Source organism: Saccostrea cucullata, unplaced genomic scaffold (genome assembly GCF_032062105.1).
Source record: "Saccostrea cucullata isolate Sc308-1 unplaced genomic scaffold, CSIRO_AGI_Scuc_v1 ctg452, whole genome shotgun sequence".
Lineage (NCBI taxonomy): Eukaryota > Metazoa > Mollusca > Bivalvia > Ostreida > Ostreidae > Saccostrea > Saccostrea cuccullata.
The window spans coordinates 113,115-139,238 of NW_026921340.1; the positions used below are offsets into that span (position 1 = coordinate 113,115).

The 26,124-nt window shown below is 31.6% G+C and overlaps 4 protein-coding genes across 4 annotated transcripts; 3 read left to right on the plus strand and 1 right to left on the minus strand.

The window, feature by feature from the left end:
• The first annotated feature begins 488 nt into the window (after positions 1–488).
• On the plus strand, positions 489–2,416 carry LOC134259765 (shematrin-like protein 1). Its single transcript, XM_062742370.1, has 2 exons — positions 489–1,188; positions 2,342–2,416. Exons 1-2 carry the CDS (start codon positions 543–545, stop codon positions 2,356–2,358), a joined length of 663 nt encoding a protein of 220 aa, XP_062598354.1. The 5' UTR covers positions 489–542; the 3' UTR covers positions 2,359–2,416.
• Positions 2,417–11,285: 8,869 nt separating this feature from the next.
• LOC134259766 (uncharacterized) lies at positions 11,286–12,813 on the plus strand. The gene is made up of 2 exons (XM_062742371.1): positions 11,286–11,935; positions 12,745–12,813. The coding sequence occupies exons 1-2, from the start codon at positions 11,290–11,292 to the stop codon at positions 12,759–12,761; spliced, it is 663 nt and encodes a 220-aa protein (XP_062598355.1). The 5' UTR covers positions 11,286–11,289; the 3' UTR covers positions 12,762–12,813.
• Positions 12,814–19,275: 6,462 nt separating this feature from the next.
• LOC134259767 (uncharacterized) lies at positions 19,276–19,735 on the plus strand. Its single transcript, XM_062742372.1, has one exon. It carries the CDS (start codon positions 19,283–19,285, stop codon positions 19,733–19,735), a length of 453 nt encoding a protein of 150 aa, XP_062598356.1. The 5' UTR covers positions 19,276–19,282.
• Positions 19,736–25,135: 5,400 nt separating this feature from the next.
• LOC134259768 (ctenidin-1-like) lies at positions 25,136–26,025 on the minus strand. The gene is made up of 2 exons (XM_062742373.1): positions 25,465–26,025; positions 25,136–25,155 (listed from the first exon to the last, which is right to left on the minus strand). The coding sequence occupies exons 1-2, from the start codon at positions 26,021–26,023 to the stop codon at positions 25,136–25,138; spliced, it is 579 nt and encodes a 192-aa protein (XP_062598357.1). The 5' UTR covers positions 26,024–26,025.
• Positions 26,026–26,124: the final 99 nt, after the last annotated feature.

Consider the following 26,124-nt stretch of genomic DNA (forward strand, 5'->3'; position numbering starts at 1 on the left):
TCAGTAATCTTCTGTCAAAGGTGAGTTATAATGACATTCATATTTAGCAAAGGTTAATTTAAAAAGTATTTTATTGATGAAAATATGAAATATTTACGATACTTCTTTACATCTTAGTTATATTTTAGGACTAAATGAATTAAACTATCATTTTCATATATTTCTTTTTAAACACTTGATCACTAATACATTCAAAAGTCACCGTTTTTTGACTAAGAATCAATCAGATAACTTTGAATAGTTTTGGGTAAAATTTGAGATGTGCAATGGAAATTGTTATTCTGTTAGAACTTCTTGTAGTACGAAACACTCCGTGATAGTCAGGTTCCATAAGATCATATCTGCACTCGCCACAAGAAATATAAAAAAAAAAGTTTGAGCGGGAAAAGGGGTGTGGGTCAAAATTGTGCTTTATCGCGAAAATGTATACTTCATATTGTTTGTTGCTATAAGATCAGATTTTCTTGTGTTGAACAGAAATGATAGACACAAAATTGTAAACTAACATACGAAATATTTTTCTTTATTTTCCAGGAATAACAATGAAATCATTGTTGCTCTTATCTCTTTTCTGTGGACTAACTTCCGCCACATATCCACCCTATACTTCCGGTGGATATCTGAATTACCAGACATATTTTCCTAACACTTACAATACCTTCACCAGCGGATACAATCCATCCTTTAACTCCCTCAGCACTGGCTACTATCCATCCCTTAACACACTCAGCACTGGCTACTATCCATCCCTCAATTCTGGATACTATCCTTCGTCCCTCCTCTACAACACGGCATACTATCCCACTGTCGTCAGTCATTACCTGTATTTCCCCGGAGGTAACCCATGGGAACCTGGGAGGAATTATATTGACTTGAGAATTAACCCGTATCCGTGGTACCTCAGATATTATGGACAATACCTAGGAGGTCTGGGTGGGGGATTCACTTCCGGGTTAGGAGGCGTAATCCCTGAATCATTCGGAACAGGATCTCTACCATTAAACGGACTTACTGCCGGATTAGGAGGACTCTTAGGAGGTTCCTCACTAAGTGACTTAAGTACCAGTGGTATACTAGGATTTCCTTCCGGTTCTGGACTTACCGGAAGCCTTGGAGCAGGAAGTTTAGGATTTCCGGGAGTTGGTGGATATTTCCCTGGCGGAAATGTTGGAGGACTTGGCTACAGAAGTAAGAATCCTAATATATTTGAAGTAGTAACTTTATTTAAAAAGCGTTCAATTATGTTCAATTGCGTATATCTAGAGCATGATGAGCAAAAAAATATAAAAGCTTTCCTTTCATTAAAATTAAAAAAATATATATAAATTAGGTTCTAAAGAAAGCAAAACAATCGAGCAATATAAAGAATTTCTTCTGTCATTAAACAGTATTTAGTAATGACATATACGCAGATAACAAACAGTATTCAAGCTCAAAAATCTATTAGATAATACAAAATTGGAGCAGAGCAAACATGAGCTTCCAAGATATCAGTAGTGGGATCAAATGCCACGGAGAAGTGAGCATTCCCTGCCGACCGATCACACCCGCAGTGTGCTCCTTGACATGAACAGGAAATGACGGAAAAATCCGTCGACACTAATATGAAGAACAGCAGTAAGCGTTTAGCTCAATAATGAGATTGTAACGATCATAGAACGTACGAAATGATGACTTTAAACGAGACAGCTGATATTCTTATTTCATCAACTTGCTTGTCAATGATATCTCGTTTTAGAAATGGATTCCTCTGGTCTTCTCTTAGAAAGCGGGAGGCCATTCCAAGTTTTTTCTATGTTAAGCCACCATGCGCGCATAGTGGCTTAACATAAAAAAAAAACTTGGAATGGCCTTCCGTTTTCTAAGAGAAGACCAGAGGAACGAAGTCATACAATACAACTATAAAATTTTTTCTAAGGATAAGTCTTTTTTAAATTGGGATATACAGGTCCTTAAAAAGTAAAACTGCCTTCAAAAATCCTTATTTGTCCTTAAAAGTATGTATAGTGGATATTTATTTTAGACCTTTTTTGTAAATGTGCCCAATAAAAATTGTTAAGGTCCATGAGAAAAAAAATCGATATGTTGCATTTTACCAAAGAAAAGAATGCGAATGGCATATTTCGTCAGAACAAATGTACTTCTAGAGGGCTATTTTAGAGTTCCATTTTAATGCAAGTTAAATAAATCTGAAATTTGATATTGATAAAAATATTAAACGGGGTGGGGGATGAGTTCAAATTCCTTGATATATTGTCCTCATTATGTAGAGATAATTAAAATAAAATTATGATTGAATCTTTTCTTATTTTAATCATTGTTTTATGTATTTTCTTTCCAGAGAAGAAAGTATACTAGGAACTTTAGAAGAGAACTGCCATGCTTTGTTGTACTTTTATACTTTTGAAATAAATTGCGGCATACCTTACCTTTTAGTATTGTTATTAACAATTACCAATTTTACCAGTGATTATCAGGGAGTTGCTATATGATTTTGACATTCTTGTAAAGCTGATTCTTTAAAGGAACAGAATCAATGGTATCTTATATAACGTACATTATTTTGTTTTTTAAATAAAAGTTCACCATAAACAAAAGACAATGCAATGTCGTAGCACTCACGGATAAAGAACACGTTCATCAACCATGGAAAACTAATAAAGTCTTACTTATTTAAAAGGGTTTCATAATAATAGGAAAGATTTAAAATAAAATGAGATCTGGATAAGACAATTTTTACTTTTTAAGGTCTTCCGTTTCCAACGGAAGACCTTCTACTGATTCTGTTGGTAAAGATTATTATTAAGGTCTTCCGTTTCCAACGGAAGACCTTCTACTGATTCTGTTGGTAAAGATTATTATTCTTTTTTTCTTCTGCTTCCTAGACCGTAACTTTGAGGCCTCATATCTCACTCATTTCTCAACGGATTTCGCTCAAATTTTCAGAGGTTATAGACGTTTATAAACTCTATCAGAATGCTGACTAAAATTTCAAAGAGTCACTTCCGGTTTTGAGTAATTTCCCTTTAAATGAAAAATTTATAGGCTTTCGTTTCCAGACAAAGGCTCAGAGACGGCTAAAGCTGAAGCAGAAATTCTACTGATTTTAGATAATAAAAGGATTGAAGTTGTGCACATCGGTTTTTGTTTTTCGATTATTCTATTCAAAATGGCGCTATATAGGGGTTAAAAATTAGAACGCATAAAACAACCAAAAATTACTCATATTTTGCTTCTTATCTTCTAAACTAAAAATATTTTGTTAAAATATATAGAACATAATTTGTGCAGAATTAGAAGATCTTTCAAATGATATATCGGAAAAAGGGCTGACCCCTAAATTAAGGGATCTAGAGGGGCCAAAATTTCTTTCCAGATATCTCAAAAAGCATTGAGAATTTGTTATACATCAAAGAAGCAAAGTTGTTGAAAATGTCAAGCTTAATCTAACGGAGTCGTCAAAATACGTCCAGCATCGTCACTTCCTGCCAAGCCGGAAGTAGTCGGAAAACGCGTATTTTTGCCGTTTTTGACAAGTTTTTGGGCAACATATGTCTCTGGGAGCATAAAAATTAATTTTCCATGCGTCGTCGTTACTTCCGGTCAAACCGGAAGTAGCAAAAACTGACTTATTTTTGCATTAATTAACTTAGTTTTTGAGGATTCAAAGCATTTTCGGGCGTTATTTCTCATTTTTGTTAAAAATGAAAGCTACTTCCGGTCAAACAGGACGGAAGACCTACTCGTTGCTTTGCAACGAGCTTTGCTCTAGTTCTTTTTTTTCTTCTACTTCCTAGACGCCAACTTTGAAGCCTCATATCTCACTCATTTCTCAATTGATTTCGCTCAAATTTTCAGAGGTACTAGAAGTTACTAAACTCTATCAGAATGCTGTCGAAAATTTCGAAAAGTCACTTCCGGTTTTAAGTTATTTCTCTTTAAACGAAAATTTATAGGCTTTCGTTTCCAGACAAAGGCTCAGAGACGGCTAAAGCTGGAGCAGAAATTTTACTGTTTTTAGCTATCAGAAGGATTGAAGTTGTGCACATCGGTTTTTGTTTTCGATTTCTCTATTCAAAATGGCGCTATATAAGGGTCAAAAATTAGAACGCTTAAAAGAGCCAAAAATTACTCATATTTTGCTTTTTATCTTCTTAACTAAAAATATTTTGTTAAAATATATAGAACATAATTTGTGCAGAATTAGTAGATCTTTTAAATGATATCTCAGAAAAAGGGCTGGCCCCTATAATTAAGGGCCAAGAGGGGCCAAAAGTTTTTCCTTTATATCTCAAAAAGTATTGAGAATTTGTAATACGTCAAAGAAGCAAAGTTATTCAAAATGTCGAGGTCAATCTATTGAGCTCGTCAAAATACGTCCGGCGACGTCATTTCCGGCCAAACCGGAAGTAGTCGGAAAACGCATATTTTGCCATTCTTGACAAGTTTTTGGGAAACATCTGTCACTGGGAGCAAAAAAATTAATTTTCCGTCCGTCGTCGTCACTTCCGGTTAAACCGGAAGTAGCAAAAATGGCTAATTTTTGCATTAACTGACATAGATTTAGAGGATTTAAACAATTTTAGGACGCTATTACTCGTTTTTGTAAAAATGAAATTTTCTTCCGGTCAAACAGGACGGAAGACCTTCTCGTTGATTTGCAACGAGCTTTGCTCTAGTGTTATTTATCTTTTTGTTCTAAGGAACCTCTAAGAATTTTAAATCATAACAATTTACCGAAATCAATGAATTCAAAATGTACGATTTTCCCACAATTTATATAACTATTCCCCACGATAAATTTAAGTCCATACTTTTTTTTTTACATCATAGGCAATTTGTTTTTAATAAAAATGGATTTTCTTGATTTACTAGCTTAGGCTTGCCTTCCTATTAGCAATTTGCAAGAATTATTTTGTTAGAAAAAAATTAATGGTACATTATCTGCAGTTGATATTAAAAAGATGCAAGGTTTGAAGATCGTCCTCTAACAATTTGTTGCAATCCGATGAGTATTTATTGTGCACACGATATTTTTTGTGTATTTATATGAAACAGAATTTATTAAATGAAATTTACATAAAAAAGTATTTAATTATGACATTTGATTTAATGTACAGATGTATCGAAGACGTATTATCAATTATCAATTTTCATTTTCATTTCAACATTCATTCAATATATATCCGTTGAGCTTGAAATAAAGGAAACCACAAAACCTAACAATCTGTTTCATCTTTGGATATTTTACTAATAAAAAATCTTAGTGATAAACATAAAGACTTAAAATTCTTGTCGTCCTATCTACATACATGTATCTATAGCTATATACACACCCCTACTAATGTGTTTGGAACCTCTCATTTTTCGATGTTGTGCAAATTAAAAGTAGGTAAGCAAGTAAATTTTATTTAAAGTCGGCATTGTATACATTGCATAACAAGAAACATGAGCTCTGTAGAGCCCGAGGAGTTCAAAGTAGCTCCGGCTGTAGCTGTGGCGAGAATTAGCGAGACTACAGTGAAATAAGGTAAATTATTCAAAGAAATGTGGCTAAGAAGTGACTAACATGCGGAGACACGTAAACAGAAAAGTTATGTTGTGTTTTAGTTTTCACCACATTATGATATCTGTAGAAATATATACTTCAATCTCTCTTGAATTCATTCAAATATTAATAAATCTTCTCTATGATTTCATAGGTCATTCATTAAAATTTCTTTTTGGACAAATATATTTGCATGGGAAGCTGGACTTTATTTTTGGCGTCAGATCAGCAAATGAGGCACCAACATGCTATGGGTTAATGCTGATACTACAGGAATTTTACGCTTAAAAAACAAAAAATGTCAAGGCAATCGGAAAGGCAGAAACATTTTTTCCATGCATTTTGTATATGAAAAGCAATTTCAATTGTTCCTTTTTATTCTATTATTTCAATGCACACAATTACCAACGAGGAATTCTAGATTTCTCTAAGTCATACTGCAAGGTGATTTGAATCTGTATTCATTCCTTTGTTGTAATATAGATGAATACAATTGGTGGATTCTTTTGCCAAAAAAAGAAGAAAACACTAATGATCATGAGTATTGATATGCAAAAATGTTTTGTCCATTTAGATGCCCAAGATATTCCATACCCTTGGTGTTCTGAACTTGAATCAAAGTACAATTTATTATACATATTATCTAGTGAAGACCAGTAAAAACACCGGTGACATCTTTTATAGCTTCTAATCTTTTTCTGCAGTTAGCGTAAACGTTGCAATTCATTCAATGAAATATATGGATATAACGAACAGTATTCCAAATCAGAAGTCTATAAAAAATTACAAAATAGGAGCAGAGTAAACACGGACCTCCAAAACATCAGAGGTCGGATCAGGTGCCATTAGCGATTAGTCAGTTGTTCGTGGTAAGATCTGTTGTGCGTTATAACAATAGCCATATCAGGCAAACAAAGGTTTGTCAGTGTAGATGATATTACACATATTTTTTACCAGCGTATCGGGCCACTTTGGGAAACTTGTTGCAAATGAGCTCCAGTTTTTGCCGTAAATTATCACAAAGAAAAGATAAAGTATATTGATTTTTACACCCCCTCTCTATCTACCCAATCACGAAAGTCTTTCAGAAACGCCTGGAAAAAGCATGTTTTCAAAAGAAACAGACTATAGCAATTTCCTGTTTTCTGCCAATTTTATTTATAAAACCGCGCCTACCCTATAACCCCTAAACCACGTGCATTGAACTTAAATCACAATAACATTAGTATTGATATACATGGACCATAATATTCCGTATATCTTGTTTATTTTTCCCAGTTGATTCGATATGCAAGAGCATGCTCATTATGTGAACGATTTCAAAAACAATGCAATTAAACTTTTGACAAACAAGTTAAAGAATGTAGAATATCAATAATCTCGTTTAAAGTCAACATTTCGCAAACTCTATAGTCTATACAATGTTAATGTCGACAATGGCATTCTAACATTAATTTGAATGCCGATTAACTATTTGAATACGAGTTGTTACGTCATTATTTAGGCACCGAATCGTCCCCAGATTTCTTTAGTTTGCCCGACCATGACACGGAGCACAGGGAGAGTGTAACCGGTCAGCAGATGATGCTGTAAATTTGCAAAGTAACATACATGAAATATGTGGAGATACCGAACTGTATTCGAGCTAATAGTCCATTAAACATTACAAAATAGGAGCGGGGCAAACACGTACGAGGTGGAATCGGGTGTCATTGAGGAGTGAGCATCCCCTGCTGACCGGTCACACCCGCCGTGTGCTTCCTGTCATGATTGAGAAATATGGAAAAAAATCCTTCTACAATTCACATAGTAAATAATGGCCTAAAAATAAGTATGAAAAAGTCAGCATTTGACTCAATGATAAATTGTATTTGCTGACAAGGTCATTGTATCGACCAAAGAACTTACGAAATGATGATTTTAAACGAGACTGCTGATATTCTTGTTTCATCAACTTCTTTGTCAATAACTTTACCTCGTTTTAAAATTGTTCGTATAGGCTCTTATGTGTCGAATCCACTGAGAGATATAAACTCAGTATGCAGGTGATGTAGGTATATTGCTGCAAAAGTAAAGGAAGTTACCGTCATTACGTTTATCACAACACTTGGTTGTTAGATTAGCATTAAGTCGATTTCAAGTAAAATATCCGATTATCAGACAGACGTGTCAGAGTCTGTGGTATCTTTTATCTCAAGCTCATAATTTATCATTCTGACATGTGTGGAAATTACCCTTTTGCATCACATAATACTGCAAGGGCGACGAACTCCTGTTTTAACTTGTATTTTTAATTCTAAAGATGGCCATGTATGCCACTACAATAGGTTTTCTTACAAGAAATAAAGTTTTTTTTTTCTATTCGTGTGTACAAGATACGTGAGGATTCTATTTATTAATTAATAATGTAATCCTATCAGAAATAATAAGTATTGTCAATAAAAAAAATATGTGACTCTATCTATAAAGACATGAAAACATTCTAAATATCTTAATAATTTGTTTTTATGATCTATATCGATATAACAAACAATATTCAAGCCAAACCCTCTTAATATATACAAATCAGGAGCAGAACAATTGCGGAAATCAAAACCATCATAAGTTTTTGGATCAGGTGCCTAGAAGGATTTAGTGCTTATCGGTCACCCCCGCCTTGTGCTCCAAGTCATGATCGGGAAATAACGAAAGGATTATGAAGAGATACTGGAACAGATATTCAAGCAATGTGGTGTCAGACGTAAACCGGTATTTATTGTTTGATTTTGAATAGCATTTAAAATAAAGTCTTTTGAGGATTTTCATATTTTGTTTTCTTTTTCCAGAAAATTTAATACATTCTGCTGTATTTATGTTTTAATCTCACAATTCTCTCAAATGAAGATACATTTAAACTGAAATGTATATATGACAATGTTAAACAAGTTTTTTAATTGTTTGAAATAATTTCAACATGTTGTGCATTCTCTAAACAATGATGTTTAACTTCATTGTACTTTACTTAAAATTTGATGAATGAATTTACAACATGAGGAAGTATAATCCGATCAATGAACATTACAAAATATCACTAATTTTTGGTCATGTGACGATATGTCTTTCATGTTATTTCTACCACAGAAAATTATTCTTTTACCTCACACACTGTAGAAGGTCAATTTAGCGGCACGTGGCACCTTATCCCACCTCTGAGGTTACTAGAGGTCCCTGTATTGTTTGCTCTGCTCAAAATGTTGTTTGTTCCAATGAACTTTTTAGCTTGATTACTGTTCTTTATTGTCATATATCACAGTAAAGGTGTAAAATCACATGACATTAAAGAGTAACTAAGATTCCTTTAAACTCTTCTGTTCAACAAAAATTAAAATACAATGCAACAATGTAACAAAAATTAAAATACAATGCTGCAAATCTTAACCTAGACATTTCTGGCACTTACAAAAAGCTATAGTAAACTAGTAATAGTTAACTTAGTATATTTTTCTATAATTAACTATAGTACCAATGAAAAATATGGAGATAACGAACAGCATTCAAGAAAAAAAAATCTATAAAACAATACAAATTAGGAGCAGAGCAAACACGAAACATCAAAGGTGGGAGCGGGTGCCATTCAGAGATATTGTCATGATTTTTATACTTACAACCGTAATGTGCTCCTATTTCTGTCATGTAAATCTAAATACATTTATGTATATAATGGCTATCATTGCAAAAACCACAAATCACATGTAACTCAATGATAATTTATATTTGCTGACAAGGTCATTGTATCGACCATAGAAAGTACGAAAATCTTATTTCTCTAAAACAATTTTAATTTTTTGTCAACTTGTTTGTCAATAATTTACCTCGTTTTATAAGTTCTTTTTCTGCGATTTCCAAAAACCTTGAATGCAGCTGATAAAGATGAGTAAAATGAAAATTGTTGCATAGAAAAAAAGTCATCACGTTTTCAAGCTTCATTTTGCATTATGTCTTTTTCAAGTAAAATTAAATATGAAACAATTTTTGGAGTATCTTTTTTCTCAAGATCACTAGGATATATCGTATCCCCATAAGAATGGAAATTACCAATGTTAATTGACAATACGTTGTCAATATATCTAAATGTCGAGTTGAAGAACACAACTGTAAAATGCTGCTAACGTTAAATTTTGCACATACTTCTGACTTTATGAATACAAAGTAAAAAAAATTGAAGCTTTTATTTACTGTGATAAAAAAATAAAAACTTTGATTTACTATAGTGAAAACTTTAGAACGTTGATCAACTATTGTGAAAACTAAAGAAATTTAATTTAATACACTGAAAACATTGTAACTTTGATTTACTATAAAAAAAACAACTATATATAGTGAAAACTTTGGAGCTTTGATTTACTAAAGTAAACTATAGTTAATTATAGTTTACTTAAGCTTTTTTGTTGGGGAAGAAAAAAGTGGATAGACGCATAAACCTTTGTCAATCTTCCAGTTCATTATCAATTTGAAAAAAAAGTCTATAAAATTATCTACGTAAATGTATATATTTTTAAACAAAAAGTAAATATCAAATTTAGAAAGTTTGATAATTTGACCAGAGACATTTTTCAAGAATTTTAAAGAAGTAAACAATTAATTTCACCGATTTTGTTAATTTCCTTTAATGATACCGATGATCATTTCTCCTTTCAAACGTGTTCTTACGAATTGATTACTGAGTGTCATATAAAAAGTATAACATCAGTGATTTATTAAAAAATAAAATAATTAAACCAAAATAATTATAGCACTAAAAACTCAATAGAATTAAAGAAATTTATCCATAAAATTCCCGAAGTCAAGGAGAAGAAGAGATGTTAAAATACATGCATGTCATACCGTCTCTTACCTCTCTTGTGGTCTGAGAGAACATAATTTCATATACTGTTCAAAGAGTAGTTTATTAATCTTTTTTCCCTTTGATATCTTTACAAAAGTGTTCAATAGAGCTTTTTTCAAAATACCGGTAGATAGTATCGATATAATTTAATAATTTAAAACATATAATTTAATAATTTAAAACATATGTATTTTGACCATCTTTTTATGTAGAAAATATGAATATTTTGCTAATTTGTTATCAAATTAACATATTGACCAATGAGTTTGCAAAATTAGAGACTGGCAACTTATGAATGGGTCTGGAGAACAGATAGTCAACTCTTTGTGACATGGAAGAAACATATCTGTGGTATGTTCTGCCTACCGCAAAAAATATGAAATTCAACATCTTTTCAATCAATTTTACACTTCATACATCATATCTTGACCACCAAGCACACAAATTTGTACTCTAAGATTGTTATATAAACCCGCAGTGAATTTGTTCAATCACATCACTCAGTAATCTTCCGTCAAAGGTGAGTTAATTACATAACCTTCATATTCAGCTGAGGTCATTTTATGTATTATTTTCTTCTTTTTTTTTTAAATGTGAAGTATATATGATACATCTGTATATTTGTTTAGAGTAAAATTTAATATAAAATATATGCTCATATTGTAAGAACTTTTATTGATTTGTATTGTTTAAATGAACTTTTTATCATAAATACATCTGGAAAAAAAGATCTGATCTGTGGAGTAGGTCCAAAATCTCAGATTTCTAACTCACGAAAATACACACTTAAGGTTTTGATATGTTAAACGAACTTGAGACAAAAAATTCTAAATTAACATACGAAATATCTTTTTTCTTTCATTTTCCAGAAATGACAATGAAAATATTATTGATTTTATCCCTTTTCTGTGGACTAACTTCCGCCACATATCCACCCTATACTTCCGGTGGATATCTGAATTACCAGACATATCTTCCTAACACTTACAATACCTTCACCAGCGGATACAATCCATCCTTTAACTCCCTTAGCACTGGCTACTTTCCATCCTTTAGCACACTCAGTACTGGCTACTATCCGTCCTTCTACTCTGGATACTATCCTTCGTCCCTCCTCTACAACACGGCATACTATCCCACTGTCGTCAGTCATTACTTATACTTCCCCGGCGGAAACCCATGGGAACCTGGGAGGAATTACATTGACCTGAGAATTAACCCTTATCCGTGGTACCTCAGATATTATGGACAATACCTAGGAGGTTTGGGTGGAGGATTCACTTCCGGGTTAGGAGGCGCAATTCCTGAATCATTCAGAACAGGATCTTTTCCTTTAAATGGACTTTCCGCCGGATTAGGAGGACTTTTAGGAGGTTCCTCTCTAGGTGACATAAGTACAGGAGGAATACTAGGATTTCCCTCCGGTTCTGGACTTACTGGAAGCCTTGGAGCAGGAGGTTTAGGATTTCCGGGAGTTGGTGGATATTTCCCTGGCGGAAACGTTGGAAGACTTGGCTACAGAAGTAAGTAACATAATATACAAATATAAAGTAAATATCAATTTTTCTTCTACGATTCAATTGAAATTATCAAAGACATGATTAGCATAAACAAATAAATACTTCTGTAAATTTATTGTATTTCGTTTATTAAAATTTAGAATATTATTTTTAATCTATGGATAGAAATCAATTTCTTTCAGTCATTAAAATTGGAATCAGTAACTTTAATGCATTCTCATTAACTCTTAAAAAGCCACAAACTATTCTTACATATAAAGACTAACTATATCACACACAGATTGATAAATAAGAAAAATAATATTTTTATAACAAAACCATGTAATGATTTCTTTCAATACTAAACAAAAAGTAAAAATACAAACAAAGCGATTTAAGTCAGTAAGAAGCATTTTAAGTTGTAATGATTGAAAGATTTTGAGATCTGAAGAAGGAATTGTTATTTTGCATTTTTATGAGAGAAAATTCTATATTTTCAATGTTGTCTAAATAAGAAAAGAAAACAATTGCATATTTCTTTGAAATCCTTCAGAATAAACTTAAATGTAAATTTAGAAACCTATATTTGAGTTTTATGTTAAAGTATCTTGAATTATAATACTCGCAACAAAACTTCTATTATATCAATTATATTTGAAATATAAAAAAGGGGGATATATATCAATCTCTGGATATATACTTCTCAATATACAATAGACGACCAAAATTTTGATTTACCTGTTTTCATTTTTAATTCTCCATGTTTTATGGACTTTGATATTGAATACTGTTCGTTATCTCCATATCCTTCATTCAATATTTTCTTTTTTCAGAGAAGAAAGTGTACTAGGGAAACCAGATGAGAACTTTCATACTTTGTTATATTTTTATACCTTTAGAATAAATTGTTGCATATATTTTTCTCTTTGAATTACCAATAATTAATATTTTGAGAGATCAATATAATGAAAAGCAACTATCCTTCTGTGTTCAATAATTCAGAAGTGAAAAAAATAGAGTACACGATCAGTATGTACTGGTCCCTGCTTACAAAGCAGGAAACAACACTATTATTGTTTGTAAGGCTCAGTATTCAAATTGAATTTTAGAGGAGATGTGGTTTAATTTTAAAAGTTGTAATCCAACATAAACCCATAGCTTTCTTTCTAAAGCTATGGAGAAAATTCTTCAAAATCCTATGTCAGTTTTGATTTTTTTTATATTACCAACAATCAAAATAAATTTGAATTTTCATATCTATATCAGATTTTGAATCTTCATTAATAAAAACTTACAAACAAAGAAACAAGCCGGTTCCAGTAAATGTTCTACTAGGACTCCTTTTTTTACTTTCCACTAAAATATAAACAGTAGTGAAGGAGACACTTCAAAAGTACTGTGCAACGATATATTCGAGAAGTGGTGTGCATCAGATGTGGATATCTAAAAATTTCAAGGAACTTTTGGAAAATTTAAAATCACAGTATTTTACCAAAATCAATAGCTTAAAAACTCACGACTTTTCAGCCATCAGCTCGACATTTGATAATATCGACGACGTATGATCAATTAAATATGTGAGCTGTTTTTTTTCCCGACACAGTAAATTTTTGACACAGTAACGATTCAAATTTTATGCGTGCGACACATAAAAAAATTTAAAAATTGAGAAAATGATAAATTCTCTCTAACTGAAATTTTAATCAAACCATTATACCGTCTTTCAATTCTAACAGGTAGAGCACTTAATTATGGCTTCACCTTGCATAATCAATTATCTCCTACACCCTCGCCGGACTTTACGCCTGGAGAAACAAAGACAAATAATTTGTTTCACATTTCCAAGTAACAGTTAATACTTTGCTTTTAAAATACATTGTATTATTTAAAAAAAATTAAAAATGTTTTTTCTATAGAGCCACGAATCTAGAAATATGCTGACAATGTAAGTCAAACATAACATCGTACCGAAATCATTTAACTGATAAATTGTTTTAAATTTTCAAGGAACTCTTAAGAGTAAGTATTATCCTGTTCTGAAGTTTCCCTTTTTTTCTTTGCAATTCGAAATTCGATAAAAAAAAAAACTGACAAAAAATTCCCAACAAATTTAATTTTGTAAGTGATAAATAGATCGACTGTATCGATCAGAATTTCCTCTGCTTTTCAAAACACGTGCTTTAACTTTTATCAATATGTGCGACGAAACCATTTGTACAACGAAATGGTGATTTTTTCAAAAAGTGTGCACATATATTCTTTTATAATTTTAATGAGTAGTGATTCAGTTGCGAAATTGATCGCGAAAATAGCGCGAAATTTTAGTGCTTCACGTAAACTCTGCAACACAGTAAAATTTCAAATGATGGAGAACCCTGAATTAACAACGATTTTTCCATTCTTTTGCCGATACTATATATCCCGGTTAGCTTGATATGATCGATACCACAGATTCTGACAAATCTGTTTCATATTTGGATATTTTACCAGAAAAAGACTTTAACGGTCATTTAACAACCAAAATTAAGTTAATATGTGTTGACTTCGACTTTTCAATCGTCAAATTCCCTTACTTGTGCAGCAATAAATCTGAATACGAGGTCTCGGTTGATTCGATACGGAAGGGAATGATCTACGTACAAACAATTTCTAAAACCCGGTAAATTATTTACAAACAAGTTGGTAAAACCAGAATATCAGCAGTCTCGTTTAAAGCCATCATTTTGTAAGTTCTTTGGTCGATACAATGATATTGTCCGCAATAAAATCTATCATTAAGGTAGGATTCTTCTCGCACAAAACTGTGTTTCTTGTATTAAAAAATTAATGAAATTTTCACAGAATCAAGAAGACAATATTACTAAGAGATGGTATCAGTTAGATATATTTTGACCGTTTTATATTAGAGTCAAGGTCAGGTCAAGGTCATTACCTTTTCCCTGGACATTAAGAATGAAAATGACTGCATCCAATCATGTGATACGGTCTTCTATTTCAAAAGATTAAATGTTTTTTTTTTTCTTTTCGCATAAAAAGATATTTCCATATAAAGTCTATTAGATTATATTACGAAAATTGATGCAAATAGTTTGACAAAAATGGATTTTGGCTGATCCGAATTTTCTCTATTTTTCTTAATTTTTTGGGGATACATAAGTTTTTATATGCGTCCTATATTTAAATTTTTTCTTATTTTCACATATGGCAGAGAAGTCATATAGAGATACAAAATGATACAAAAACAAAAAAGTTTTGACCGTTTGATAAGAGAGTAAAAACACTTTCTATGGATTTTGGGCTCATATCTGTACTTAGATTGGAAGCTTTTAAAAGCTAACATAATTGTAGTCTGTTTGGAAAATCGTATTTATTTGATATATTTTAAAACTTTAGTCCCTTATAATTAATTTAGCTAACATTTGAAAAATTCTTCATGTCTTTGATTGTGTAAAAATTATAACTAAATTCACTGTTCTATAATAATTTTGAGAGACAGAAAAGAAGATATTTTCATACGCCACTATTCCGCCAAAAATATAGTCCCTGCTAGTTTTCAAACACAGTTTACCATTTCTATTTAAAGTTGTACAATTGTGATGAGGAAAGAAAAATATGGTCTTTTAAATCTCTTTCACCGAAATATATAAGACATATCAGCAAATATACATTGAATGTTTCATCTAGTCAGAAACCAGAGAAGAATCCTACCTTAAGTCAAATTCTGACCGACTTTTTTAATACTAAATGTTGGGCTATTATTTACATACTAAAAAAGACGTTTTTCTCCTTATTTCCCGATTCCCGATGACAAGAACATTCCGCAGTTGTGATCGGCAGGGGATATTCACTCCTCCTTGGCAGCTGATCTTAACTCTGATATTTTAGAGTTTGAATATCCATGTTTGCTCTGCTCCTGATTCATATTGTTTATTGGATATTTAAGCTTGAATACTGCTCGTTATCTCCATATATTTTGGTTAGAAAGCTGATTCCTTAAATGTCTACTTTTTAAAATGAAATTTAAAAGTTGACTTAGTATGTTGTGGCATCCAGTGTTAACGAATACGTACGCGTAAACCAACCATTGAAAATCTAATTTAATCTAATAAAAACGTTTTCATCATAATATGTCAGAATTTTAAAAATAAATGAAATCTTGATCAGACAATTTTTACTCATCTTATTCCCCTTTTTGATCTGAGGGTCCTTCAGTTTTACTTTATAACCTTTACCAAAAACAATAAAATCAAAGAGTACGATTTTTCAACATTTAACATATCTATTCCACGCGATAAATTTTACATCATAAAACAACTTTTAAGGATGTCTAAACACTGCACACTAAAGAGCTCTATTTATAGGGTAGTTTTATGCAGTTAGAGTGATCTGCCCTTTGATGTAAGATTAAAAGAAATTGTTATTTACAGTTAATTATATGATTTATAATAGATTAAAATATTTTCAGCATTATATAAGACCAAGAGTAAGAAATAAAATTGATTATTTCCTTAATATTCCCAATGTAAGTAAACAACAGTGATTTCTGCTCACAAATAGTTCATTGTCTTTGAACATTTTTTCTGACCAAATAAGGCACGTACCCTATGTTCTAAAAGAATGAAAAGTTCTCGATATGCACATCTTTATATGATATATTTTTCTCTGGGTCCAAAAAACAGTTTCTTTTAGTGTTTAGAGCTTCCTTAAATGAAAAACAGATCTACGGAACTATACAACATATACTTTGCCCTACTTTTTCATTAGTCATTATTTTGATTTTTAAACGTTATGTAAATACAAATACTCCAAATTTGATAAAAGATGCTTGAGTTTCTGATTGACACTATCTGATTGACGATAGTCTAGAGAGAATAGATCTTCCAACAATCTGCTGGAATTCCATGTGCACCAGTTGGGTACCGTGAAAAGCAGATATTTTTGTATTCATATGAAGCAGAATTTAAAATTACATGAAAAAAAGATGCATCTTATTTTGCGCATCAATTAAATATTCATATGTATCGACAATATTTTGTCAATTAGCAAAGTTCATTCTTATTTCTACGTTGATTCGATATAACCACTGAACTCCGACTCACCTGTTTCATATTTAGATATTTTACTAATAAAACAATAAAACCTGATGGCTAACTGTTCTACTGTCAACTTCCCTTATCTTTGTAGCTATATACCATTTTCATCTGTATATGGGGTTTTTTTTCTTCGGTTGATTCGAGACAGAAGAGCAAGCTCTTTGTGCGAACGGTTTTTAAAATGAGACAAGTTTTTCGCAAACAAGGTGGTGAAAAATATCAACAGTCTTGTTTACAGGAAACATTTCGAAACTTTGTGTCGAAACAATGACAGCAATGAAAATCTATCATTAAACAAAATGATCTCAAGATTAACATTTTTCATTTCTTACACACTTTAAGGTCCACAGACTTTTTATCTGTTTGCTCAACATTGACAAGGAGCACACGGCAGATGTGGCTGGTAGACAGGGAAACTCACTCCTATATAGTACCTGATTCTACCTCTGATGTTTTTATAATTCTGTGATTGATCTGCCTTCACTTTGTATTATTTTAACTGACTTTGCAGCTCGATTGCTGTTTGTCATCTTCATAATTTCCCATAAAAGGCTGAAGTTTCTTTCTCTTACTTTGTATGTATGAAAGTAATCCATGTACAAATCGATAAACTAACATACATTTGTCTTTTCAAATAATAGCAAAAGCTTTATATATTATATATATATATTATATATATATATATATACGAAAAACGATATTGCCGCAATATATATATGCATATATATATGTAGTATAAGGGTATATATATCGACAATATTTTGTCAATATATTATATATATATATATCCATACTATATATATATATATATATATATATATATATATATATATATATATATATATATATATATATATATATATATATATATATATATATATATATATATATATATATATATATATATATATATATATATATATATATATATATATATATATATATATATATATATATAGGGATATCAATTTTTATATATACGTTTTTATATACCCGGGTATAAAAGTTTAAATATGAACAAGTAAATTGATAACTGTAAAACATTGTAAACTCTTGTAGAAATATGATGGGAGGTTTATATATATAGTATATATCTAATTTTAAAAAAACATTTTTTTAAAGTTCAATTTATTTATAGAAAACACAAGAAATCAAATTATAAATAGTGTTTGTTAAAAAAAATCTGTTATATATATGTATATACGTTTGATCCAAGTATATATATACTTGATCAAATTTTAACAGAGTGGATTTATATATATAATATATTATATATATATAGTTTTTTAAAGCCTATGCTTTATTTGCATTAATATTTAGCATGTAATATATATACGTGTATATATCTTTCTCTTTTATATGGAGAATTATCTAATTTTTTGAAACATAATTGACCTTATATATATAAAGAAAACCAAAAATATATATATATATATATATGCCACAGGCGATAATCATATATTGGAAACCCTAATTCAAAATTTCTGTATGAACTTGTTTTATATAATTAGTGTTTGTCATCTATAATTTACCATAAAAGGCTAAGTTTCTTTCCCTTAATTTATATATAGAGAATATATACATATACATATATATATATCATTCTGACATGCATGAAAATTAGTGACCATTCATGTAATAAATGAAAGTAATCCATGTAAAAATCGATAAACTAACATACATTTGTCATTCTGACATGTATGAAAATTATTGACCATTCTGTAACTATATTGCTGAGGTTGGTGACCTCCTGTTTTCTGTTATTTTCTCCTGTATTTCAATCTAAAACATGATCAAATATGCTTAACAAGATTGTTACAATATTTTATACATTATCAAAATGCATATAGGTCATGTTGAAATTCATTAATTAGAACAAAAACTACAATAATCGATTCGTGATCATTATGTTCCACAAGAATGAAGCTTGTTGGGATGGATGTTACGATAGCTGAACACTTGCAAACATCAGTCGCTCTTGTATATAATGAGTTTGAGTTTTACGTAATACATAAATGAAGGGTATTTAATATTTCCCTATTTTTTCAAGCGGTGTACGAGTGGTGAGGTTGCTCTCTTGATTATTAAAATGTTTTTTTTATAAAATTTCATTGCAGTATAAATATGAAATCCTTTCATAAGTAGCTTATTATCTAAAAGATATTGTTAATTTGCTGCTTTATATGTGTTTTGACTCTAATCTAAGAACCATCTATATTTAAATTCAAACTCCTCATTTAAAGCTCTATTATATTTCAGAAAAAAAACCAACTTCGAGATGAGGAACTTTGTTTTTGTTCTTCTTTCTCTTTTCGGTCTGTCGACTGCCAGGAATTGGGGCTTCCCATACGATAATTTTAACACTGGATATGTAGAATCTTTACCTCCTAGAGTTACCTCCCTTACCATGCACTTTCCCCTCGGTAACCCCTTCAGACCCGGAGAAAATTTTGTAGACTTGCTAAGAACCGGTCCATATTACCTTGGCAACGGCTACAGAGGGTACACGTTCTACCCTACTGTTGGAGTCAGTGGCACATACAACAGGATGTTCGGAGGACAGAATCCGTTCAGTGGATTTGGTATTCGAAGTCGAGGACCTCTTGGAGGAAACCTTGGTGGAGGACTTTTTGGTGAAAGTAGTCTTCTTGGAATAAATTCGGGTAGACTCCTTGGACAAAACTTAAGAGGCAGTCTTCTTGGAGGAACTTTTGGAGGCAAATTTGGATAACATGGGGAAGAAATTATGCGTAAGTATTCATTCGTTTGATCTGATAATATAATATCATAGTGATGACGTTTCATATTTATATGCAATAAAAACAAATATAGATATCTAATTCCATAATAATTCCTATATATTGAATTATTCAATAAAATTGTTTAAAGGGTAAATAAACAATTATTTTCTTTAAAATTATTTTTTTAAAGTATGCTATACTCTTCTTTAAAAAATGCATAAGTTGTGGTACAAATCATTCTTTTCAAAATTCTTTAAAATCAAAGTTGAAGAAATTGCTTTGAAGAAATAATCAGTTTTAACATTTTTCCAAGGTGAATATTTCTTTTATAATATTTATATTTATTTACCTGTTGTAGATCTTGGATGGATTTGGATTGATTCCGGTTGGATTTGTATTTTTGAACTCAATGACTGGTTGATTTTTAAATTTGAAGAATGAGAGTGAAATAACCCTACTGATAACATTTTCTATTAGTTTACTTAATATTCATTGGTGATTGTAATTTCGTATCTTTCCACCTCTGATGCTTTTGGACATTTGCATTGATTTGTATTGTTCCAATTGACTGTTAAGGTTGATGATTAACTGTTCGTTGTAATTATTATTGTTCTATAAGGCAATTTTTTCTTCTCACTTTATTCATGCTTTCTTTTTCTCTCTTGATTAAATATGTTAAAATATTTCAAAAGCTTTTTTACTCACTTAATAGATATTGTACATAATGTAAATGTCCTATTGAGCAGTAAAGGGAATTCGCGGATAGAATGAGTGACAGTTGTATATGGAATGTGTACAAAACAGAAGCGACGAGGCCCGTCAGGTGTTGTGTTTACGATCATTAAAAAGGACCATTTGTTCTGTGAACATTATGAGAAAATAGTATATCTTTTTACAGATTTTCTTTTTTTAAATAAAGTATTGGATAAATCAAAAAATTTAAAAATACATGTATAAATTTGAAACATAATGTTGAAAAATTTTGCTTTTTAATAGTCACAGACAATTTTTTGTTATATTGATTGTTTATCATTATTGTAAAATTATCTCGTGCATCATTTGTTAGCTTAAAAACATATTAGATCGTCAAAACTTTATTTTTTACAATTTTTTTCACTTTCTTTGGTATTTTTTTCACTTTCTTTGGTATGTTTTATTGAATATATCTGATAGAATGAATTCCATAATCTTGATACTTTTTGGGTTACAAAGAGTTGAATGTACGCTCAAAATAATTTCATTGGAAAACCTACAAAAATGAAATAAACAATTTCCATTTAAAGAAAATGATTATAAATCAGCACAATACACATGGAAATACCTATTGAATATATACATTAAAATTAGGTAGAGAGATTAGAAATGAATAGTATTACCGAAATTTCATGAATGACAAACCTATAATCTAGCGTATACATGTATTTGGCTATCAAGAAAGAGACAGATATTATACCTGTATGATATATGTTGTTGTTACTTTCATTGTTTGTGATATCAGCTGAACCAAAGCTCTTTATCAAAGTAGATGATATATCATTAACTGCTGTGCTCAAGACTCCAGACAAACCACCAGTCGTGCTGAAAGAAGTGTCGCCAAATGTGGAATCAATCGAATTCCCTCCAAAGTCAGGGTACAGAGTACTGCTGCCTCCAAGACCAACAGGAACACTGTTTAACCTTGGAGTAAATGAATTATCTCCCATTCTATTGTAAAGTAAGTTACTTCCGAAACCCGATTCTAAGGAATTATCAGCAAAACCGTTCCCGATCGAGAATCCAGATGATGGACTCGTGAAACTTGTTCCAAAGGTCGGGCTCGACAGCTGACTTGCAAATCCGATTTCATTACTTCTAAATGAAAAAGGGTAAAGATAGCAAACATTGAATGATCTCATAGAAACAATATAAATCTTTGAACAGGGCATAAACAGGGATCCTTGAAATTCCAGAATTTGGATCAGGTGCTTTTGTTAAATTCGAGTCCTGGACATTCCTTGTCACAATCAAAATAACGGTAAATTTTGTTTTTAAAATAAACATATATTACAATTTTGTTAGACTGTTAATTATCTACTTGTTCAGCTAAATGGAAAGAAAGATAATTTTTACAATATAAAATTCATTTAATTCAATGTTGTTTTTGATGCTGGGACTAACATTAAAGTTTTGACTTTATGAATCTCAGGAAGGGAATGGGTCAGGGAACTGTTAATAGTGTGATGAAAATTGTCAGATTTAAACATCAATATTTTCTTGAATATGAGGTTCTTTTCATAAAAAAGTATTATAAAATACATGTACATTTAAAATAAACGAAAAAAAACATGGGTTAAAATCTTTGTATGACATTTCCATTATGGATTTTAAAATACTTATGAAGATAATGTATCATTATTACATGAAATGAACAAACCCTATTGTTCCTGCATTTAAAGTTGTGGGTCCTTCCACCGGTATTCCAAACCCCTGCCAACCAAATGAAGACTGCCAGTTACCAACATAGGGAGATGAAAATCCTTGAGCTAAAATGGGGTTGTTGTTATCATTTGGAAATCCCCCTGGTATAAATGGTGAAAGGTTTGAATCAGTAGCACCGACGGGTAGTGATTGAACAGAAGGGTAAATTTCCGAGGGAGACTGCATTTTGGGTTCCGCCAAAGACCCACCGCCTGTAAACAACCCGCTTCCTGCAAAGTCCTGTGCGTAATTAATTCCGGTGTCCGTGCTGAAAGATCCGGAGTAATCCGTTATCTGGGATGGCGTCGTATCTATGTACGGTACAAATGTTCCGTAGGCGCAGACGATACTCAATAGAAGACCAAGGAGGCAGAGTAAGCTACTCATCCTGACTTTATGCTATTGGTAATTCATGTATTTTACAGTTTTATTTTTATATTGATAAAGGGGTCATGGCCTTATCAAGATAAGCTAACATTAATTATTAAATGTTTCTTGTCTTGTGTCTGAGGTAATGAGAATCCATTGTAACTTATTGTACATTTGAAATGTTTTTAGAAATTGTGACCAAAAACAGACATGGTCTTTTTTTTATATATAAAAAAAGATCAGATAGTTGTCTAGGTTTCTTGGTTGTGATTACACATTACAAGATTTCGTTTTTCTTTCAGTTGTCCATATTAATTACCAAAATTAATTATCTCTTGTTTTACATTGTATCGCCGGTGCTTCAATAAAAAAGAGAAGGAGTTACACATCTTAACCACATTTGTATTTAATTTCTTTTTTAATGGTGTAATGTGGTATGATAATTGGTCGAATTGTAAAACTAGAAAAATTAATAACCATTGAAAATCTTATAAGATCACGCTTATATTAATAGTAAACAAAGTTAATTTTTGATATTTTGATAACTTATTACACTAATACTTTTTTGCATTTTCGGGACTTTTAGATGTAATAAAATTGAAAGTAGCGTGCTACAACATATTCAAGAAGTGGTGTTTGTAACATTATCACGCAAACGATATAATACATGATCATAAAAATGATCATCTATAATTTTATTTTCTGTTTCCTTTATTTATTTTTCGATATTCAGTTGCATATGGCTTATATATCCCCTTAACTGGTTCAGTCTGTAAAAAGCTTGTTACATCTATGACGACGAAAAACAAATTAGTTGATGTGAAAGGTTATTCAAACAGTTCTCTTTAATATCAACATTTACAAATATATATATATATATATATATATATATATATATATATATAGTAAATGTATTTAAAATTATAGAGATCACTGTTGTCACTAACAATGGATGTTTTAAAACTATGCAAGTTATTTGATTCATTTTCGAAAGTTTATTACTTTGACCTTTTTCACACTAATTGTTAGACCATTATTCATACACTGAATTGTGTATGGATTTTTTTTTATCTTGAACATGAAAAGGAGCACACGGCGTATGTGACCGGTAGGCAGGTGATGTTCTCTTCTCCATGGGACTTGATCCCACCTCTGATGTTTTGGAGCCTCGTATTTGCTCTGTTTCTGATTTTTATTGTTTGAATGGTTTTTGGGTGTGAATACTGTTCGTTTTCTCCATATATTTCACTCAAAAATACCTTTGTTTCATATAATTTAAGTTAGAAAGCAGGAATTGAAAATAGCGACTGTCAGTTTTGCAAACAATTAAGAATGAATTCTCATGGATAAAATGTAATTAACTGTATTTTCATTAGTCTGATACATTTCTATAAATCGTGCATAAAAAGTGGATGGAAAGTTTAAAATGTATTTTATCGATCCATATTTTACATAGGGGTGAAAGAGCCATGAAACGGTTGACTTTTCACACTTCTTTCAAATTTGAGTTACAAATGGCTTTATAATCAAAAGTAATGAAAAGGAAGAAAATTGAAATATTTGAAGATAACGAACAGTTTTTTTTTTTAAAGATTAAAAAAAAAGTTCATTAAACATTACAAAATAGGAGAAGAGTAAACATGGTCCTCCAATACATCAGAGATGGGATCAATTTGTACCATGAAGGAGTGAGTATAGCCTGCCGACAGGTCACACCAGCCATGTGCTCCTTGTCATGATTGAGAAATATGGGAAAAAAATCCGTCGACAATTCAGTGTGTAAATAATGGTCTAACAATAAGTATGAAAATCGTAAATCAGCATTTGACTCAGTGATACATTTATTTGCTGACAAGGTAATTGTATCCACCACTGTATTCCGTTATCAGAAATAACACTTCAGAGCTAATATTTTTGTTGATGTACCCGACTTTAAATAAATATTAACTTATCTTATCTGACCATAGAACTTACGAAACGAGACTGCTGATATTCTTGTTTCAGCAACTTGTTTGTCAATAACTTTATCGAGTTTTTAAAATTGTTTATACAGGCCCTTGTGTATCAAATCAACTGAGAGATATAAACCCCGTATGCAGGTGATGAAAGTATATTTAAAAAAATTCAATATAAATTCGGTTTTTTCCTAGCCAGGAGAATAGCAAATCCGCTTCTATTTGTTCAAAAACATTTGTGTGTAGTTTGTAGCAACGCAGTAACTTTTTAAGGGTTAATTTGTTTTATCCGTTGACTTTTCAAAAGAAATAGAGATAAGTTAACGAACAGTATTCAAGCTCAAAATTCCATTGAAAAAGATATATCGAGAGCAAAGCAAACATGGATCTCTTAAAATATCAGAAGTGGGATCTGGGGGCCATGCAGGAGTAAGCATTCCCCGTCGACGGGTCAAAATTCTCTACATTTAGAAACTATTTCTAATCCCAAAAGAAAATATAACGAACTCTTTTGCAAATACACATTTTCATTATTTTATTCTGTGAAAAATACAGATGTTAATAAATAAATAAGTACATTGAATGCTTTAATGTCAATTTATAGAGTAATTAGTACACATTCTTCTTTCCTGGAAAAAGAAAAAAATACATTTTCATCATGTTGGATGTAACTGAGAATAAAAATAAAATATTTACGAGAATGATAAAACATCCGAATTGTTTGAGGCTCACTGTACTTTAAATCTCTATCAAGTATTGGAAACTTTCAATCTTTTCTTATCAATAAAAACTATGCATTACTCTTTGTATCTGTGAAATACGGTTATATAATGTTTATTTCTTTAAATAGCAAAGGTATCTCCTTCCCATAATTTAATTATAATTTGCTGTTTATATGCGGTACTCTCATAAATCAAGTTACTAGTATCTTTTCTTACCTTTGTAGCCATAGTTAGGTCTGTAATTTGGATATCCTCCGATTCCTCCTCGATAACTGGGATATCCACCGATACCTCCACGGTAACCTCTTCCTCCGTATCCGCCATATCCACCTCCGATACCACCGTATCCGCCTCCAATACCACCATATCCGCCACCGATACCTCCGTATCCTCCACCGATACCACCGTATCCGCCTCCGATACCTCCGTATCCGCCTCCAATACCACCGTATCCGCCCCCGATACCACCGTATCCACCACCATATGGATAACCAGCGCTGCCGTATCCGTAACGGATACCTCCGATTCCTCCACGACCGGAGTATGGGTTATAATAGGCGCCACCTATGGCTCCTCTACCATAGCCATTCATACCGTAGCCGTATCCACCAATTATTCCCCTGCCCCCGTATGGGCCCCGGAAGCCGATGTATCCACCTCTGTAATAGTCATCGTCATCCCAGTCATTCCAGCCGCCATTCCATCCTCCGCCATAGTAAGGGGTTGCTATGGCGACGCCTAGTAGGCAGCAAAGGAGGATAACTGATGACGACATTTTAAACTGAAATATATAAATTAACAGCATGTTCGGTACTAGCATGTTTTAAGCAAGGGTTTTGTAGTACAAAGTGTAGGTAGATTGGATAAAAAGAAATT

Excerpts from the sequence above, each read along its gene's own strand:
- LOC134259768 (XM_062742373.1), bottom strand. The coding sequence starts at position 26,023 with ATGTCGTCATCAGTTATCCTCCTTTGCTGCCTACTAGGCGTCGCCATA. Across the intron at positions 25,156-25,464 it reads ACCTAACTATGGCTACAAAG|GAAAGAAGAATGTGTACTAA; the intron begins GTAAGAAAAGAT and ends TTCTTTTTCCAG.
- LOC134259765 (XM_062742370.1), top strand. The coding sequence starts at position 543 with ATGAAATCATTGTTGCTCTTATCTCTTTTCTGTGGACTAACTTCCGCC.
- LOC134259766 (XM_062742371.1), top strand. The coding sequence starts at position 11,290 with ATGAAAATATTATTGATTTTATCCCTTTTCTGTGGACTAACTTCCGCC.
- LOC134259767 (XM_062742372.1), top strand. The coding sequence starts at position 19,283 with ATGAGGAACTTTGTTTTTGTTCTTCTTTCTCTTTTCGGTCTGTCGACT.